This window comes from Phodopus roborovskii, unplaced genomic scaffold, assembly GCF_943737965.1.
Source record: "Phodopus roborovskii unplaced genomic scaffold, PHOROB, whole genome shotgun sequence".
Lineage (NCBI taxonomy): Eukaryota > Metazoa > Chordata > Mammalia > Rodentia > Cricetidae > Phodopus > Phodopus roborovskii.
This window is the reverse complement of record NW_026125295.1, coordinates 10,520,608-10,540,257: the sequence shown is the minus strand read 5'-3', so window position 1 is coordinate 10,540,257 and position 19,650 is coordinate 10,520,608. Positions and strand designations below refer to the sequence as shown.

Below are 19,650 nucleotides of genomic sequence, written 5' to 3'. Positions count from 1 at the left end.
TTAAGCACCAGATTGGCAAAAAAGTGAAGGCTGTGCTAGAGAGATGACTCAGCAGTTAAGAGTACTTGCTGCACCTATTGAAGACCTGGTGGGTTCAGTTCCCAGCATCCCCATGGAACTGCTCACAAACTGGCTGTGACTGGATGTGGAGATCCAGTGCCCTCTTCTAGCCTCCGCAGGCCCCAGGCATGTATGTGACACACACACATACACATATGTGTAGGCACTCACACATACACATAAAATAAAGATAACTAAATCTCTTTTTGTTAAGATAATGAAGGTAGGCGTTAAAAAGCATACCTTGTGAATTCTGAAAGCCTGGCAGATTCCGAAGAACTTCAAATGTCTGTCTGTAAAGATTCTTGCCCAGGATTTCATGTGCAATGGTACAGAGCAAATTATGCCGATTAAGCACATCCATTCTATCACAGGGCCAAAGTGGTGTATTGATGATCCATTCCGATTCTCCCAAAGAAAAACACACACACCAAGAAAATAACACTTTCCAGAATAATGACAATTGAGAAATACGTATCTCGGTTTGAAGGCACTTTTGTCTAGACATGTGGACATGGGGGCTTTGAGGCCAGGATCTCGATTTCCCATAGTAGCCGAACCTGCCTTCTGAAGCTGGACTACCTACATTTAATTTGGCATATTACATTTCATATGATTAACATACATAATTATATTTTTTAATATATAGGATAGAACTGTAGTTTCAGACTTAGGGTTTCTATGACAACTAGGTCATATCAAAAACAAACGTTTGTCAACCAAGGCTAAGTTAAAGGCACTTTCTCCTATCAGTTTATGCCACAGTGACTTTTCCTATCCACATACTCACTCAAGTTCAGACCAAGCTATCACCTCCAGCTCAGTATCAACTTAAGGTAATTACACAATGTTTATAAGAAGAGCAGCAGGTCATTATGCATTCACGTATCAGAACTTACCCCTCAGTACCCAAATGGCACCATCAAGGCTCCCACTTTTGATAAAAATTTCCACTGCAACATTCACAATTTGACATCTTGGTGCCACTTTCTCGGGTCCTGTAAGTCCTTTTAAACTTGTAAAGTGTATTTTTAGCTCATATAGTGTATCTAAGACCATTCTTCCCTGGAATGAAAACACAGAACACTACATACCATTGATTTACAGTATCAGAGAGACAAAAAGTCAGTGCCAATATGCAGGAGAAAGTTATGAGTTTGAATTACTATGCTAGACTGAGAGCTGTCAAATTGCAGTGAGACTTTGCCTGTGCTTTTCCTGTTTGGTCTTAGAGGTAGGAAGACGGAAGACAAGAACTCTGCTTCACATTAACCATCCCTACCCCTAACTATGTCCCTTCTCTATCAGCGTTTCTCCTTCTATCGGTTTTCTGCTTCAGTGTCTTCCTTAGCAAAGGACAACCAGCTACCAGCCACAGCTCCAGAGAAGCTGGTGACAAGGAGGACCCTAAGTGGGACACACGGATCACCCTGGCAAGGGGAAGTAGATGGGATCTTCTGGGTAAACTGGGTGTTTGGGGGGGCAGTAGAGGGAGGGGGTGGGGGAGGGGATGGGGGATGGGGGCATGAGGAAACCGGATGGTTGAGCTGGGGGAGGGGTGGCAGGGAGCAGCAATGAAAGAGGTAAGTGGATAGAGGAAGCCATTCTGGGGTCAGGGATAAACTGGTGCTGGAGACTTCCCAGGAACCCACGAGGGTGACCCCAGCTAAGACTCCTGGGAATAGTGGAGAGGGTGCCTGAACTGGCCTTCCCCTGTCATCAGATTGGAGACTACCCTAACTGTCATCATACAGCCTTCATCCAGTAACTAATGGGAGCAGATGCAGAGACCCACAGCCAAGCACCAGGCTGAGCAAGCTCCTGGAGTCCAGTTGAAGAGTGGGAAGAGGGATTATATGGGTGTGTGTGTGTGTGTGTGAAGATCATGACAGGGAAGCACATAGACACAGCTGACCTGAGCTCTTGGGAGTTCATGGACTCTAGACTGATAGCTGGGGAGCCTGATGGGACCAAAGTAGGCCCTCTTCATGTGGGCAACAGTTGTATAGCCTGGTCTGTTTATGGGACCCCTGGCAGTAGGACTGGAATTATTATTGGTGTATGAGCTGGCTCTTTGGAACCCATCCCCTGTTGTGGGAGGCCTTGCTCAGCCTTGATGCAGGAGGGAGGGGCTTGGTCCAGCCCCATAATGTGCAAGGCTTTGCTGACTTCTCATGGGGGCCGTACCCTATCTGAGGAGTAGATGGGAAATGGATGGGGGGGGGGTGAGGGAAAACAGGATGAGGGGAGGGAGGGGGAACTGTGGTTGGTATGTAAAATGATAAAAAATTAAAAAAAAAAAGATTGTAGAGTTGGGCATGTGGCTCATGCTTATAAGTTCAGCACTTACAAACTTGAAGCAAGAAGACTGTTGATAGTTTAAGGCTAGTTTGGGTTTTCTAGCAAGGCCCTTTTTCAATAACAATAACAAAAACCAAAACCCAAGCAAAGAACTAAACCAAACCAAACCAAAAAGATTTCATTGTTTGGGCAAGGGTTCCATGTGTTAACTATGGAAAATTATTATGTTTTTACTCCTCTTACATTTTACCAATCTGAGATCTAAGAGAGTTAGTGAAAATGAGATAATTTGTCACCAAATTTAGATGAAATAATAGTAAGGTGAAGCCAAAATTGTTAGCTGAGAACAGTTATTTTTTTTTTTAATTCAGTAAATGAATTATGTGACAGATTCTACATGAAGGTTGTCTTTGATTTGGACACAACAATTTGGGTGTGCATATTACTATTTTAAACTAGTGGCCAGCCTACTTCCCCTTTAAGCAGCTCAACAAGAAATGCTTTTTTTCTTTTTCTTTCCAAGACAGCATTTCTTTGTGTAACAGTCCTGGCTGTTGCTGAACTCACTTTGTAGAACAGGCTGGCCTCAAACTCATAGAGATCTACTTGCCTGCTACCATTCCCAGCCAATAAATACTTTTTTTTTTAAAAGGTTCATTTCATTTTAAGTTATCTCTATGTACACATGTATGCAGATGTCTTAGTTTACAGACCCTTAATATTCTGTATTCTCTTCAACAAGATTTTTATTATGATTTGAAAATACTTTGAATATGAATAAATATTTCTTTCAAACAATAATTTTAGCTTAATTTTAACAATTTTGCCTTATATTAAAAAAGGAATAGGCTTAGCCGGGTGGTGGCACACACCTTTAATCCGGGCACTTGGGAGGCAGAGGCTGGTGGATCTTTGTGAGTTCGAGACCAGTCTGGTCTACAGAGCAAGAGCTAGGACAGGCTCCAAAGCCACAGAGCATGTAGTTGCCTACAGTCACAGCACTCAGGAGGCTGAGGTAGGGGTGTGTGTGTGTGTGTGTGTGTGTGTGTGTGTGTGTGTGCGTGTGCGCGCGCGCGTGTGTGTGTGTGAGTCCAAAGTCACACTGATTTCTAGGACAGTCAGGGCTACATAGAGAGACCTGTCTCAACAAAACAGAACAAACAAACAAGAAACAAACCATCTCCTAGTCAGTTAGGCAATGTACAAAACCAACTCACTGAGCACAATTAAAGATAGAAAAACTCACCAAGGTCTTAATGACCTAAGAAACAAAACCCAAATAAATCAGAATAGTCTAAGTTTTAGCTGAATCTTCATACTGTCAAAGAGACTTCTGCTCTACAGTGCTCCGGTGTGCAGGTATGGCTGGCCTTCCACCAATCTTACAGCAGAGAGAGACCCATCCTGCTATACAGTGAGTACTCATCTGGAAACCTACAGACTGGTCTGGGTGCTAAACAATTCCTTTTAGTTCATGAATGTTGCATATATACAAGTGAACCTGTACTTAAATGTTATTGCATAGACATCTAATTCTGAAATGACCAGAGTAAGAAAAGCTAAGCTTTAACAGTTAATTTAACAGTGATCAAACTTAATTGTTGCATTTTGTTAACTTCATCCTTAGCTCTTCCCTTCACATTGGATTTTCATGCTCTCAATTTATCCCTTCAGGAAAACTCTCAAGGCTGTAAATGCAGTGTAGTACTGAGGGCTGGTAAAATGGCTCAGTGGGTAAAGGCTCTGCTGACAAACCTGATGCCCTGAGTTCAAGCCCTGCGATTACATGATTGAAGAAAACCAATTTTTGTAAATTGTCCTCTGACTACAAATATATACCATGATATATACACACATGTGTATATATGTATATACATACATACCCCCCCACACACGTATGTACACATATGCACATTACAAGTAAATAAACAAAATAGAACAGTATGGTCTTGAGTCACCAGACCACCTGCATAATAAGAAAGTCAGACATGGGAGGCATTTGGAGTCTGAGTACTCAAGGGGTAATTTGTAAAGAGTTTTGATGATCACGAGCATCTTGGGTTCATCTTAAGAAAGATGTTTTGAAGCTGAGTATGGGAGGTACATGCCTTTTATCTCAGGAGGCAGAGGCAGGAGAATCTCTGAGTTCAAGACCAGCCTGGCTACATACTGAATTCTAGGACAGCCAGGACTACATAGAGAGACTATGCCTCAATTGATGAATAAATAAATAAATGAATAAGAAAGAAGGATGCTTTGAGCTCTTCAAGAGTATAAAAACAACTATGGAGTTGTACATTATGAATTGAAAACTTTCAAACAAATACATTTTAGCACAGCCTCCTATGTGTTGCCTACCATTAGATTCTGAAAAAGCAGTTGGTGTCCCATCACCCCCTTTTGGCATTTAGAAACAAATGTGGAAACTAAGAACTCACTAAGTAGTCTAAGGCCATTTTGTTGTGCCTCAAGTGATTCTTGGAAAATTTCTGACTTGACGGATTACTCCATATCTATATGTTCCTAATTTTTAAACTAATATTCTCTGCATCAAATCAAACCAACATACAATGAAATACCTTAGACCACAGCATCAGTCTGTGGTAGAAGTACACAGCATTTATTCCGATCCTTCCCAACAAAGTCTTATCCACCTCACTGAACTGTGGATCTTTGCTAACTGAAACATAAAGCAGACATGGAAAGAAATGATACAGCCACTTAGGATGACTCAGAGTTATTAAAGTCACTTCAAAGACCTACTGCTGGGAACCCAGCCTTAGCGACAGTAGTGGGTTTTTGCTGTTGTTTTGTCTTTTGAGACAGGGTCTCTCTACATAGCCCTGACCACCCTGACACTCACTATGTAGACCAGGCTGATGTTGAAGTCAGCAGAGATCCCCCTGCCACTGTCTCCCGAGTACTGAGATCAAAGTGTGCAGCACCACGCTTGGCCCAATAGTGCATTTATTCAGAGAATTGTTTAGATTGAATTGAAACTGTACAGGTTGCATGTACAGCCTAGGAAAGTTACTCTCTGGCCATTTACAGAAAAAAGTTTGTCAGCCCCTGATAGAGGCCGCAGTAGCAATACCTCAACAATATCTCAAGCCCCATGTGGCTGCTCACTTCTGTGATCCTAGCACTTTGGAGAATGGGTAGAAAGATTATAAATGTAAGGCTAATTCAGGATGCATAGTGAGTCACTACTTCACGTCAATATATATATTTTTTTAGATTTATTTACTATGTATACAGTGTTCTGCCTGCATGTTTGCCTTCAAGGCAGAGAAAGCACCAGATCTCATTATAGATAGTTGTGAGCCAGCATGTGGTTGCTGGGAATTGAACTCAGGACTTCTGGAAGAGCAGCCAGTGCTCTTAACCTCTGAGCCATCTCTCCAGTCCTCAAGAGAATATAATTTTAAAGGCTATACAATATTTTTGATTTGTAGACAGTAGAAATACCAGTAGTATCAAAAACTTGGGTGCTCTCATATCACTTGCAATAATTTTATTAACCTAAATGAAAAGAAAATACATTAATGTTCTGTGAAATATCTGACACTAAAAACGAGTTCTTGCCCTTGACATTAATAGGTGGATGCAAAAATGTACAGATTTCAGTCTGTCTAAAACTTGCAACACTGGCTAAGCCTCTGCACGGGAAGAGTGTTTTACCTGTTTCCGCAAACTCACAAAAAGGAACGCCTGGCAGTTGCTCTTTGCAGTCCTTTGTGAGGGCTTCCGCAACAGAAGCGCAGAATCTCTGGAAATCCGCAAATTCTTCACAGCCCACTTTTACGCTAATGTACAGGTTTCCCAATTTGGTCCAGTCACCTTTTTCTTTACAAATCTATTAAAATTATTAAAAATGGAAGGGATGGAGGGAGGGAGCAAGCACACGCTATCAGATAGGCACCTGAAGGCTCACAGAAATGAGCATGGCTCAGCCTGGGAACTGAAACCCTGACGAGCAGCACTGAGTAACCCGCACGGGATTTTCACCCTTCTTACTACAGCAGCTGTGGACTGTAACTCATGGCTTCCTTCCCTGCTTCTAGAGGGAGCGCATTTTTACCATTATTTGGCCTTTTAAGAGTTGGGGCCCACAAAGGAAATTCCAGTATGCTTACGGCCTTCTATTTTCTGTCAAACCTAAGAAAAGCTTACTATGGCAGGTGCAAAGGCTGTTTCAAGGTTACATCATGCTGACCAAGGTCATGTCATCAATGAGAGGGCACATAATGGGTATGAAGAGTAGAGCCATTTTTAAGGTCCCCCTTCCTACTCTATTTCATTTTTAATTATATGTAAATGTGCCTGTCTATGTGTTTGAGTATGCACACATGCATGCTGGTGCCTTTGGAGGGCAGAAGAAGGGGCTTTCTTTATCTATGGAGCGGAAGTTACAGGTGGCTGTGAGCCCCATGGCCACTGAGCCATCCTCTTCCCTCCCCTTTCTTATGTTAATGCCAGGAGAGCGCACTGTGCCCCTAGCTCTCCTCAGTCCAGACCCACAGCCATCCACACTGCACTACGGCCACACGTCTGCCCAGCACTAGATCGATGCAAGCCAACTTTGAAATGCAAGTTACCCTGAGAATTAATTTAAAATAGTTCACAACCTTAAGCTTTTCTTTGAGTGGGGTGGGGACGTGGGGGTAGGTAGTGGTCTTAGAATCCAGGGCTCTGTACACACCAGGCAAATGAGCTCCTGCCAAGCTCCACCTTCAGCCTAAAGCCCTAGAAATTCAGAGGTTTGCTTTTCAAAATGTAACGACCAGATTTCTCTTCCTTAGCATGTTCTCTAACAGTGATATTTCTCAAGCTCTTCCTGATTAGTCCAACGTTTTGTCACTGGTCTTTGGAGCCCAGCAGTATCTCTGAAGATCAATGTCATACCTCCACTTCACTCAAGGCCGAGTCTAAATCACTCTTCCAGCTCGTTTTCAGGCGCCTTACTCGTACCCTTCAACGACAGAAGAGTTGATTATGCTTACTTCACCCCTCAGTCACCAATGCTCCTGTCTGTTCTACATTTTAAATATATACGTTAGGAACCTAATACACAGAAGAAATCCTAAGTTATTTACAAGCTGAATTCCCATGCCACAGCACGCCCGTGGTGGTCAGAGGACAACTTGCGGCTGTCAGTCTCTCCTACTGTGCGCTCTGGATATTGAACTCGGCTCATAAAGCCTGGTAGCAAATGTGTTTAGCTCCTGAGCCAACTTGCTGATCCCAGCTCCTGACTTTTTGGCTTCAGCCTTCTAAGTATTACAGTATCTAAGTAATATAGCCTACTGATATTACATATGTGCCACTATGTTCAGCTAGAATGAATTATTTTTCTATCATATCATAGCTTAGACTTGAATTAAACCAATAAATGGATATAAGGAGAATTGATATCTCTTTTTGATCTCTCAGTTCATAAAAGTAGTATGTTTATTTAATTTCTTTCAACATTTCACGGTTTCCAGTATACAAGTCAAGTATGTTCTATAAGCTTTTTACCTAGCATTTAGTTTTTGAGCTACTATCAATAGCACTGTTTCAGATTTTGGTTTCTAGGTTCATTGCTGTTACATAGCAGCATGGTTGATCTGTGGGCTGTCTTTTGAAGACAGTTTCTTGTAACCCAGGCTGACTGCGAGCTTGCTATGAAGCCAACGCTACACTTGAATTTCTGATCCTCCTGCTTCTGTCTCACAATTGCTAGGTTACAGGTATTGAGTCACCATGGCATCTCTTGATTTCTTGTACCACTTCGGTTTTTAACTTTTACTTTTTGAGATAGGGTCTCACTACGTAGCCTTGGCTGTCCTGGAACTCAGGTCCAACTGACCTCAAACCCATAAAGTTCCACCTGCCTCTGCTTCCTGAATGATGGAATTAAAGCCGTGTGCTACCATGACGGGCCCACTTTGTCTTTTGTATATGGGTAATACCTGCCTCACAAATCTTGATAAGCTAAGCTTGGTGGCAATTCCTACCAACTGGGAGATAGAGGTAGGAGGATTAGGATTTCAAGCCCAAAGTTGGCTACAGAATAAGTCCACCTGGGTGCAAACAAAAACAAACAAACCACAAAAAGAAAAAAATAGGCCAATAAATATTGTCTCCTTCCCTAAATTCTAGAATTATGTATACATTCATTCAGCCTCATCTTTTAAAAATGAGTGCACTTCCCAAGAAAAAGTATCGGACCCTTGGGATGCCTTTTTTTTTTCTTTTTAGAAGCTTTTAAATTGTGAGTTAAGTTTTTCCTTTAATTTACACACTATTTAGATCATCATTGCTGAGTTCATACAGTGGATATTAAAGCAATCTTCAGTGGTGGATCTGCACCGATCCTCTCACTCCTGATATTTATAATTCATGTCCATGCCTTCTTCTTTTAAAAAACAAGTGTGTGGTGGTTGGGGGTGCACAGGGGTCAGCCTCGGGGGTCATTCCTCAGACCGTCCTGCAGGGAGCAGAGGAATCCCAGAGCCGCAGACCCATGGAGGAACAGCAAAGGTATTCCTCAGGGCAAGGCTCACAGGGAAAGGACCAAGCCTTCCCTTCTGGACCAAGTGTGGATATTGGTAGTGTGTGCAGAAAATGTCTGTCATAGCTTTCTCCCCTTGGATGTTTACCTCAAGACTGCTCCTACTAGGTTAGTTAAGCCTACATCCTCCATCCAGCTGCATACGATAAACCATAACCTCCCCCCCGATGTTATTCTGTATGTAAAAACCCACCTTGTTCAGCTATACAGTAAATATGCTGAGCTTCTGGTGTGCTGTGTTTTCCTAGCAAAGAGCCCAGACCACTGACCCAAGATATTTCTTTCTGTGTCTATCTGTTCTTCATTCTCTTACTGTCCCTGAGGCCAAGCAAGGGCCTTTATGTGGATGCTAAGAGCACAAGCCCTCACACTGATGTGGCAAGCACATTAATGTATCTCTCCAACACCAACAAAATTTGCTTTCCCTTTTCTCAATACAGGTATATTGCAGTACTACCTGCTTGCTTTTGTGGCTAGAGATGGAACCTAGGGCCCTGTACATGCCAGCCAGGAAAGTGCTGTCCCAAGGAAGGATACTCCAGTCCTATGGCAGTATAACTCAATCAGAGACTAAATACATGGTTGAGGGTCTCACACGCTGAGTAGACATAGGGCGTGAGGGAGAAGGGAGAACACCAAGCTAACAGAAGGTGAGCCAGGGAGAAAAAAAAGATAAAGTTACTTGCATGCACATTAGAGTGTATTAAGTGCAATTAAGCAAGCAGTAAAGCATGAGCCAAGAGACGTGAGGGACGAGTGGAGGCAGAGTATGGTCAGTTGTGGGCAGAGAGACAGGAGGGCTTGTGAAAGGTGACAAATGCACCCAGAGAGGAGCGCTGACAAGCACTCTGCCTTCACCTCTCTGGGTCCCCACAGAGACAGAGACAGGGAAGTCTCCCATCCTACCTGGACGTGGCTTCCAGAACTGCAGCTATGTCTTGTTGGGATGCCTGTGCTTGGTATAAGAGCTTGACAATATAGTTCAAGTGCTCTGAGTCAGGCACCATCCCAGCTTCAGTGAACTGCAGAAGGAAACAGTAATTGTTCTTGTGAAATTGTGAAGTAACGGAGGAGTCCGTGAGTGAGCAACGACTGAGACAGTGGCAGGAGAAAACATGGGGACAGGAGTTCGAGACTTACTAGCAAAGTTTGAAGCATAATTTCTTCAAGTGTTTGAGAACCACAGAAAGATGCCTTAAGAATTTAAAACAAACAAAAAACAAAACAAAACAAAAAAAGCCAGGCATTGGTGGCATACACTTTTAATCCCAGTACTCGGGAGGCAGAGGCAGGCGATCTCTGTGAGTTTGAGGCCAGCCTGATCCACAGAGCTAGGGCTAGGACAGTCAGGGCTACACACAGAAACCCTGTCTTGAAAAACCAAACAACCAAACCACCAAACAAAAAAATAAAATAAGACAAATACGGGAATGGTATTTTTGAATATAACGATTGATTTTTCTTCCCATTCCCCAAGATTATTTTGTGGTGTCACTCTTATCTGGCACTGTCTATCCCAGTGTAGGTAGGTGGCTGTGGTACTGATGCCTCATCCCTGATAGTAAATTCTGAGGAGACTGTCCAGAGCGTCACCCCTGGCCCTGGTCATGGAAAAACCAGTCTTTACTTAATAAATTAACAGCCTAGGTAATTGGCTGTGCACACAATCATAGAACTTAATTCTGACGTGCCTCATTTCCTACCCTTTTCATGCACCTCAGCCTAAATATGGAGTGCTGAAGGAAGTAACTGATGCTTCTGGTATGAGAATGGATGAGTGGAGACAGGCATCCTACAGTTCTTATCTTGAGAGGATGGAAGGCTTGAGGTTAAGGTGGCTCCTGTTAAAGGTCCTTCGAGTAACCATGGAGTGATCCCCAGGACTGGGAGTCTGACTCAGCTGGTGTATGAACAATACTTCCCAAGAGTCTTCTGTGGCTATAGTCTTCTATTGAGAAATTACTTGAACACTGAGATGTTTGTACTTTATTACCTACTTATTTTGTGTGTGGGATGTCTGGTGCATGTGTATGAAGTGTGTGTGGCTGTGGAACATACTTGCCATGGCTGCATGTGTCCCACCCACTGGCTTCTGGCTCACCCAGCTCTTGAAAGGACACTCTGGGGACCTGAGATCATGTCCTCACGCTTGCATGGCAGGCACCTTTTGCCTACTGAGCCTGTCCTCAGTCTCCTCAAAACATTTTCAACATTTGAGAGAGTACATGCCTCCCTCATCTAGATTTTAAGGGAGTGGTGAGAATTAAAAACGGGGGTTGTGTATCAAGAGTTCTAATAGGTCTTAATAATAAAAGCCTGCAGTCAGATACAGGGGCAGAAGCTGAAAGACTGGAGAGACAAAGGAGCTAGCTACAGCCACACCTCACCCCTGCAGGCAACTTCCCAGCTGCAGAGAGGGTGAGTTCCTGTTTCCTCAGGCCTATAATCCTTTCTCTGCCCAGTCACCTCACTTCCAGTCTCCACCCAGCCATCTCCTGTGGGTCTGTTAACTAGTGTTGTGGCATGGGCCACTTTTATTCTCACAAAGGAAAACAACCCTCTCCTCACCACACTCAGGGTTATGACAACACACACAGCACCATGAGGGTTTACTGTGCTCTGTAGCATCTCAAACGATGCCTTCTGGTCTCTGCAATTCCCTCCCATGCAGTGACGTTTGATCAAACCACAGAGCCAACTATAAATCAAACCTGTGAAAGAACAAACTCCCTTAAAATCTCCCCTTAAACTGTATATGCGGTGGCTCACATCTTTAATCCCAGGACTTGAGAGGGAGGCAGTTCTCTGTGACCTTGAGGCCACCCTGGTCTACACAGGAGTTCCAAGCAGCCAGATCTATATGATGAGACCCTTTCTCATAAAAGAAAAACAAGATCTATCTTTAAAAAGTGCTCAAATACCAGAGTAAGTATAAATTATTTCTTGAGAAAATAAGGTTAACAAATCTAATTATGACCATAAAATAAACTCTTGAGTTTCTGTTTTCTCCATGGCTAATTGGATAGGTCCATCATACCACTAGAATCAGAAGCAGAGACATCTAAGGAAATATGATACTGAAAGTCTTCACAGGGATGCTGATACTGCATTGAGAAACTTTTAGGAATAATGGCTCCATACTAACTGTGGAACCAACCACTTCTGCAGAACACCTCCAAGGTCACTCAAACCATGGTTAGAAAGTACTCATTTAAATACTCAGAATATTTGTTTAAGGAGAAGCCAATCACTGGAGTATGCTTCTGTACTATTTCAGATAAAAAAAGATAACATGAATTCTTTACTAAGCAGAACATGAATAAAAGATCAATAATTATGTGGAAACAGTCTCCTTTTGATATTCCCTATCAGAGAATAAAAGATTAAAATCATACCTTGCAAAAAATCTCAATTAAAGCAGGCACAGCGTTCCTTAACTTCATAGCTGCCACAAACTCAAATATTTTTAGTAATATTTTCAGAGCAGGCTGAATAAAAGAAAGAAACAAACAAAAATGCACTGTCAAGTCTCTCTCTAAATATCTGAAATTGACTGACACTGAAAAGCGTGTTTCAGTTACTCACCAGCATTTTAGCCATTATGCTCAGCTTCACCACCTGGAAGACTTCTTTCAATAAGCAGTGCTTGAGTAGAGCGGTCAGAAGGTCATTTAGCACATGTAAACTGAAGTGTATCCCTGGGGGAAACTTTCTGTAGTACTCCAGAAACACGTGCGCTGCAAGTGAGAAGTTAGTCATTTGGGTTCCTGTGAAGATATCATGTACATTCATTCATGAAAGGGATCAGAATTGTCAGAAATAATTGAAAAAGAGAGCAAAAGTCAAAATGGCAGTGACATCAGAAGTCAAGCAAGCATGCCGAGCCCAAGTGTCAAGCCACCATGGTCTTACTGCCGAGCCTCAGAGCCTCACTCCCACAGGCCTCTGAGGCTTGCACATGGCCTGGAGATGCATAGGAACTTGGTGATGGATGAGGACTTCTTTGACTCTTATTACTCATTCTTATGGCTTTAACTTCACCAACATATTGACCTAGAATGGTTTTTATTTCAGTTCATTATTGTGAACTAAGAAATTATCAATTTCCTTTAGGAAAGTTTTGCATCCGGTAACTGATGGAAGCAGAGGCAGTGACCCACAGCCACGCACTGGACTGGGCTCCTGGAGTTCAGTTGGAGAGAGGGAGGAGGGATCATATGAACAAGGGGAATCGAGAACATGATGAGGAAAACCACAGGGACAGCTGACCTGAGCAAGTAGGAACTCACAGACTATGGACTGACAGCTGGGGAACCTGCATGGGACAGAACTAGACCCTCTGCATGTGGGTGATGGCTATGTGGCTTGATCTGTTAGGGCGGGGGGAGGGGGCTGGCAGAGGTACCAGGACCTACCCCAGGGATGTGAACTGGCTTTTTGAGTCCATTCACTATGGTGGGAGACCTTGCTCAGCCTTGATACAGGGGGCAGGGGTTTGGTCCTGCCTTAACTTGGTATGCCAGACTTTGCTGACTCCCCAAGGAAGGCCTTGTCCCCTATGAGGAGTGCATGGGGGTGGGAAGAGCAGGAGGGCAGGAGGGAGGTGAGGAGAGAGGGAGGAGAGGAGGGGGAACTGGGGTTGATATATGTAAAAAGAAAAATAAATTTTTTAAATAAAGAAAGTATTTTGTCCATCTAATTCCTTAATCTATTTCACTTTTTCTACATTAATTTTACTAAAATTAACTGAGAACACCTTATCATTTTTTCCATTCCAAAATTTCCTAATCCAAATCTGTATGTTTTTAGCTAAAAGTATGTTTTAGCAAAAATCACTTCTGGTTTTAGTTTTGTGTTATTTCACTACAAATACTCATTACTATCTGAATAATCCATTATTGCTTGGGAAAGTCACTACATAACAAAAAAGTTGAGCAAAACTAAAAAGTTAGTGTTAAGCAGGTCTAAAAATACTATGTAACAGGGTTTGCCTATGTAGCTATTGGCAGTTCTAGAATTCACTCTAGCTCCATCTGCCTCTACCTCCCCAGTGCTGGGATTAAAGGTGTGTGCCCCTATGGCCCATCCCATTTCAATTTTAATTATGTGTGCATGTATGTTTGTGTGTGGGTTTGTGCATATGAGTGCTATTCTTGAGGAGACCAGGAGCTGGAGTTACAGGCAGTTATCACTGCCCCCATGAGCGCTGGGATCTAAACCCTGGTCCTTTGCAAGAGCAGTACATGCACGCTCTTAACCACTGAGCCATCTCTCCAGGACACCTTGAAGTGATACATTGTAACACACACAGACACTGACACAGAGAGACACACACCCCAAACTAATTTAGATGTTTTTTCTCATGGCCACTGATGCTTACACAGTTTTACATCTGGGGAGTTTCCCATGTTTCCCATCCATGTCCTTCTCTGTTCACGGGCTTTGGAATGGTTTCCGGAACTCGAAACTCACCTACATTTAATCCTGTCTAACTTCTCCTTGGGTGTCACAATCCCTGGATCACAAGTACATCCCCATATGTGGTCCTGTTGCTCCTAACTTACCACTTTCCTTATTAGACATGAAGGCCCTGGATATTTTCAGAGGAAGGAGACGGATGCTCATGAATATGGAACTGTTATGCTCTGTTATTATTACACTTGAGTGGCTTCAGTGACCGTGTCAGGGAACAAATGTATATAAACTTGGTTCTTATCCTCTCAGGGCTCACAATCCAGCAGGGTGTGGAGATGCTGTGGACTCAGACAAGGGCTAACTGAAGAGGCAACCCTCTGGTAAGGACTGGGCCTTGACGGCTACCTAGCCCTCAGCCACGGGGAGTGGAGCGATGGAAGAGCATCCTGGAAGGACAGACAGCATGGCGGCAGCAGCAAAGACACACAGGACAGTCTGGCATGGTGACAGAGCTGTCAACATGATAGGATTGCTGCCCTGGCAATGAAGGGAAGTGTGGGAAAAGGACCAAGAGGGAAGACTCGGGGTCTAAAGGAGCAGCCTTGCATGGAGAGCTAACAGCTGATGAGGAAGACACTTTCACCTTTACATAGTAAATGAAATCTCTAAGTCAAAAAATATTAGCACATAAGGGAGTTACATTGTTAATAACTTCTAAGGCCAACGGACTCAATCTTAGTCAAGACATTCAGTTTTCATACTTAGTTTGAAAATAAATTTTAAGATTTTCTTAATGAAAAAAATCACTGTGTATGTTTGTGTGTGATGCATGTGTGGGGTGTGAGTATGGAAGGCAGAGGAAAGCTTGGTGGATTTGGTCTGTGCTTCTACATTTGGGCAGGACACAGGGACCAAACTCAGGCTGCCAGGCTTTCACAGCAAGTGAAAGTGACTTACTTTTCTAGACTGATTTTAACACTTGATAACACAATAGCACATGTGTGAAGCCACTCACATGAATTTGTAATCATCACTCAGTTATTCCATACCTGCTCTCTGTAGCAAACGTTGCTCATCAAGGCTTATGTATTTCTTAAACACATCCACGCAGATCTATAAAAGTCATAAAATATTAAATCACCTTTATATGTTTTACAAGAAAACAAAGTTATGAGCTTAGAGCTTAGAATAAAAGTTGATGTTCAAGTTAATTCACAGGCTTGAAACACATACTGGACTGATTCTTCTGCCTCCACTGCCCAAGTTCTGGAATTTTAGGTGTATACCACCATGGCTGAATGGCCACCATGATTGCGATAACACCAAGAGCTGGTAAGGGTGACATCCACCCAGAACTCCCTGATATTGATTGCTGTGACTGTGACCTGGAATAACACTTGTTCCACAGGATCTACTAGGGCTAAATATATGCAGTCCCTATGGCCCATAAGCACATGTTCACCAGGAGATATGAAAAGAATTCCAAGAGTATTACTGTTGTATTAGCCAAACAGAGAAACAATGCAAATGTCCATCAACTTTATGTTCCCTGATAAATTTTAATAAACTTGTAGAACAGAATATTAACTATCAACACAGTAAGGAGAAAGAAGCACCATCAACATGAAAGATGGCAAAAAGTACTAAGCCAAAGTGGGCAAGCCAGGTGCTATGGTACGCACCTTTAGTCTGGGCTACTAGGTTGAGGCAGCAAGGATTTGAGATCAGCTTGAGAAACACAGCAAGACTCTGCATACAGATTTACACATATAATTATATAAAGCGTAAACCCAGGCAAAGATTGCCAGTGCTATCAGAGCATTATGCAATCCAGATAAAACATGTAGTAAGACCATCTCCGACTCTGACAGGGCTTTACCTTCTCATCTCCCTGCTCAGGTACATGGACAAACTTGCACTGGGCTCTTTCACAGCCACGTAATGTATTAAAATGAAATTTGCAGTATCTATGGGGTATCACCAACCCTAAGGGCTTCTGGAACACCTAGAAGAAAAACTTCCATGTTAATCATAAAACATAGTCGAGTGAAGATACACCTAAGTATTCCAATGCTTTAACATAAAAACTACCTAGGAATGATTTACCTGGGACTTTTCTCAATTTGTCATATAATAGATTCTGACTGTTTTGTTTCTTATTTTTTCTTAAGACGGGGTCTCACTATGTAGACCTCTGCCTCCAGAGTTACAAGATAAAGTTATGCACCACCATGCCTGCTTGATCCTGTGGACTCTGCCCAGCCAGCTGCCTTTAAAAGGTTACACAGGACTCCTCTCTTTCATGCTCTTGTCTCCTCTTTCACAAAAAGCTAGTTATACCATAGAACACACTGCATTTCAGATGCATTTATTAGAAACAAAACTCTCCTGGGTTCTTCTGATTCACAAAAGAGAAAGGATAAAGTTGAACTGTATACAGCAGGCCTCTCCCACAGCTGATAGTCCTTCCCCCTCCCAGCTTTCAGTTTCAAAGGTTCCTGCCTTCCACTGCAAACCTGTTACTGTGAATATCCTCTAAGTCAGTACTTACTCTCTGCTGCTTTCTTATTCCTAGCTAATCTCCACCCAAAGTCTGTGTGTTTGCAGCTGTTTCAAAGGGACTGGATCCTTCTGCTTGTATTTTTCTAAGTATGGCTTATAATTTACAAGATTATTATTTTGCAGAGGAGGGAGACTTACCCCCATATTTTTTTCTCTTTTAAATATTTCACAGGTTTCAGGATTCTGCAGCTGTAGGACAGAAGGTCTTCCTGGAAATCTGAAATCTAGAAGTAGAAGTGCATGACAAATGAGCACATGAGCACGTGAATACTGGCTTCTGAACAGTGACAGCCACTCCTGTTTGCTTTAGTTTCACACGGGCATACTCTTTGAAAATCAAAAATAACTTTTTTAATTTTATGTGTATTTACACGTGTCATCATCCACAATGTCTGCTGCCTTCGGAGGCCAAATGTGGGTGTCTGTGGTGGTTTGAGTAGGAACAGCCCATAGGCTTGGCACATATATTCGAATGCTTAGTCATCAAGGATCAGCACTCTTTGAGGAAGACTAGGAGATGTGGCCTTGTCGGAGGAAGTGTGTCACCAGGGGTGGGCTCTGTCTGAGGTTTCAAAGGCCCAAGCCGGGCCCGTTTCTCTCTCTTTCTGTTGCCTGCAGATCAGGACGTAGAATTCTCAGCTACTCCTCCAGCACCATGTCTGCCTGTACACCACTATGCTCATGATGATAACAAACTAATGTAAGTAAGCCCTCAATTAAATGCATTATTTCCTAAGAGGTGCTTTGGCCATGGAGTCTCTTTATAGAAGAGAACACTGACTAAGACAGCATTGGATCCCTTGGGAATGGAGTTAAAGACAGTTATGAGCTGATGTTTGGGCAGTGGGAATCAAACCCAGGTCTTCTGTTAGAATAGCCAGTATTTTTACCATGAGTCACCTCTCTAACTTCCTCTTTAGCTTTTTGTTGCCTACATTTACGTGTGTGCTGCGTGTGTGTGTGTGTGTGTGTGTGTGTGTGTGTGTGTGTGTGGTGTGTTGTGTGAATGCGTGTGTGTATGTGTGGTGTGTGTGGTGTGTGTGTTGTGTGAATGTGTGTGTATGTGTTGTGTGAATGTGTGTGGTGTGTGTGTGTGTGTGGTGTGTGTGGTTTGTGAGTTGTGTGAATGTGTGTGTGTGTGTTGTGTGAATGTGTATGTGTGTGTGTGTGCATGTGTGGTGTATGTGTGTGTGGTGTGTGTGTTGTGTGAATGTGTATGTGTGTGTGTGTGCATGTGTGGTGTATGTGTGTGTGGTGTGTGTTGTGTGAATGTGTATGTGTGTGTGTGTGTGCATGTGTGGTGTATGTGGTGTGTGTGTGTGTGTGAGTGTGTGAGATACCCATGCTTGGGCATATAGCACATGTGTATGTTTGGAGAAAGCTGTTCTTTCCTCCCACCATGTTCCAGGGATCAAATTCAGATGGTCAAGCATGGTGGAAGTGCCTTTACTGGCGGAGCCATCTCACAGGCCTGCTATGGCACACTCTTATTCAATCTAGGCTTGTCTTGCCATGTATATTACTGTGGAATACTGGGTGACTTACATCTTGGGTTCCCTGAAATACTTCTAAACTTGAACTTAAAAACTGAAGTTAACAACAGCCTGCAGATAACTTTCTTAAAAGACTTGCGTAGTCCTGGGCCCTGGTTCAGTTAAACGCCTCACCCAAACCTTTCCTAAGGAAGAACACTGACATATCCATACTAAGAACTTCCACAGACCCATAGCCTGAACCCCTAATCCTCAATGACACCAGGGGCCCAATAAGCATAGACACCAAAGAGCGCACTCTCTTTACACACTCAGAGAAAGACACATAAGCTCAGTAAGAGGGTGGCCTTTTGAGACATAAACAGGATCCTCAGAAGCCAACCTGCTAGAACCTTGATTCTAGAGTCCAGAATCATCAGAAACAAATCTCTGCTTGGCCCTTGTCTGTGGTGCTTAGTTACAGTGCTCTGCACTGATCGGGTCAGCAGACACTGGAGTCTTTAATGGTGTCTTCTAAAAGTCTAGTTTCATTAATTTTAATTGTGTTTAGTGTGTGTGTCTGCACGTGCATGTGAGTGCAGTGCCTGAAGAGGCCCTGCAGAGATGTTGGATCTGCTGGAGGTGGACTTACAGACAGTTGTGTCATGGGTATGGGGAACTGAACTCAGGTCCTCTGAAAGGACAGCAAGTGATCTTAAATGTGGAGCCATCTCTCTAGGCCTAATAGTGCCTTTTAAAACAAGATCTAGGACACTTAAAAGCATTCCTTTCTAAAAACAATTTCTATATAGTATGAATATAGTATGAGCCTATGTGTCCAAGGCTGGGGTTAAAACCAGGTATCTTCCTTTACCAGCCTCTACCACATTTTCCTCTGTTGCTGACTTTTGAGCCGCCATTACACTATCTATCCTTGGCTGGCCTGGAACTTTCTCTATAGACCAGACTAACCTCAAACTCACAGAGATCTGCTTGCCCCTCCTTCTGGAGTGCTGGAACTACTATGTCCAGCTTCTACTTCATGTTTTTTTTTTTAATTTTATTTTATGTATATGAATGTCTTGGGTGAAAGTCTGTGTGTGTACCATTTGTGTGCCTGATGTCCAAGAAAGTCAGAAGGGGGTTTCAGGTCCTCAGGAACTGGAGATACAGATGGTTCTGAACCACCATGTGGATGCTAGGAATTGAACCTGGATCTTCTGCAAGAGCAACAACTGTTCTTAACTGCTGAGGCATCCCTCCAGTCCCCTACTGCTTTTGAGA

General features: G+C 43.0%; 1 protein-coding gene across 1 annotated transcript in view; it reads right to left on the bottom strand.

The window, feature by feature from the left end:
• The window catches only part of Topaz1 (testis and ovary specific TOPAZ 1), a 42,728-nt gene that overhangs the window by 6,484 nt on the left and 16,594 nt on the right, over positions 1–19,650 (bottom strand). The window contains exons 7-17 of the mRNA XM_051202849.1: positions 17,033–17,118; positions 16,212–16,337; positions 15,382–15,445; positions 12,503–12,654; positions 12,313–12,405; positions 9,824–9,939; positions 7,267–7,333; positions 6,043–6,217; positions 4,941–5,041; positions 960–1,125; positions 304–468 (exon numbers count right to left, since the gene is read on the bottom strand). Of these exons, the coding sequence (XP_051058806.1) occupies positions 304–468; positions 960–1,125; positions 4,941–5,041; positions 6,043–6,217; positions 7,267–7,333; positions 9,824–9,939; positions 12,313–12,405; positions 12,503–12,654; positions 15,382–15,445; positions 16,212–16,337; positions 17,033–17,118 (1,311 nt within the window). The remainder of the gene's footprint in view (positions 1–303; positions 469–959; positions 1,126–4,940; positions 5,042–6,042; positions 6,218–7,266; positions 7,334–9,823; positions 9,940–12,312; positions 12,406–12,502; positions 12,655–15,381; positions 15,446–16,211; positions 16,338–17,032; positions 17,119–19,650) is intronic.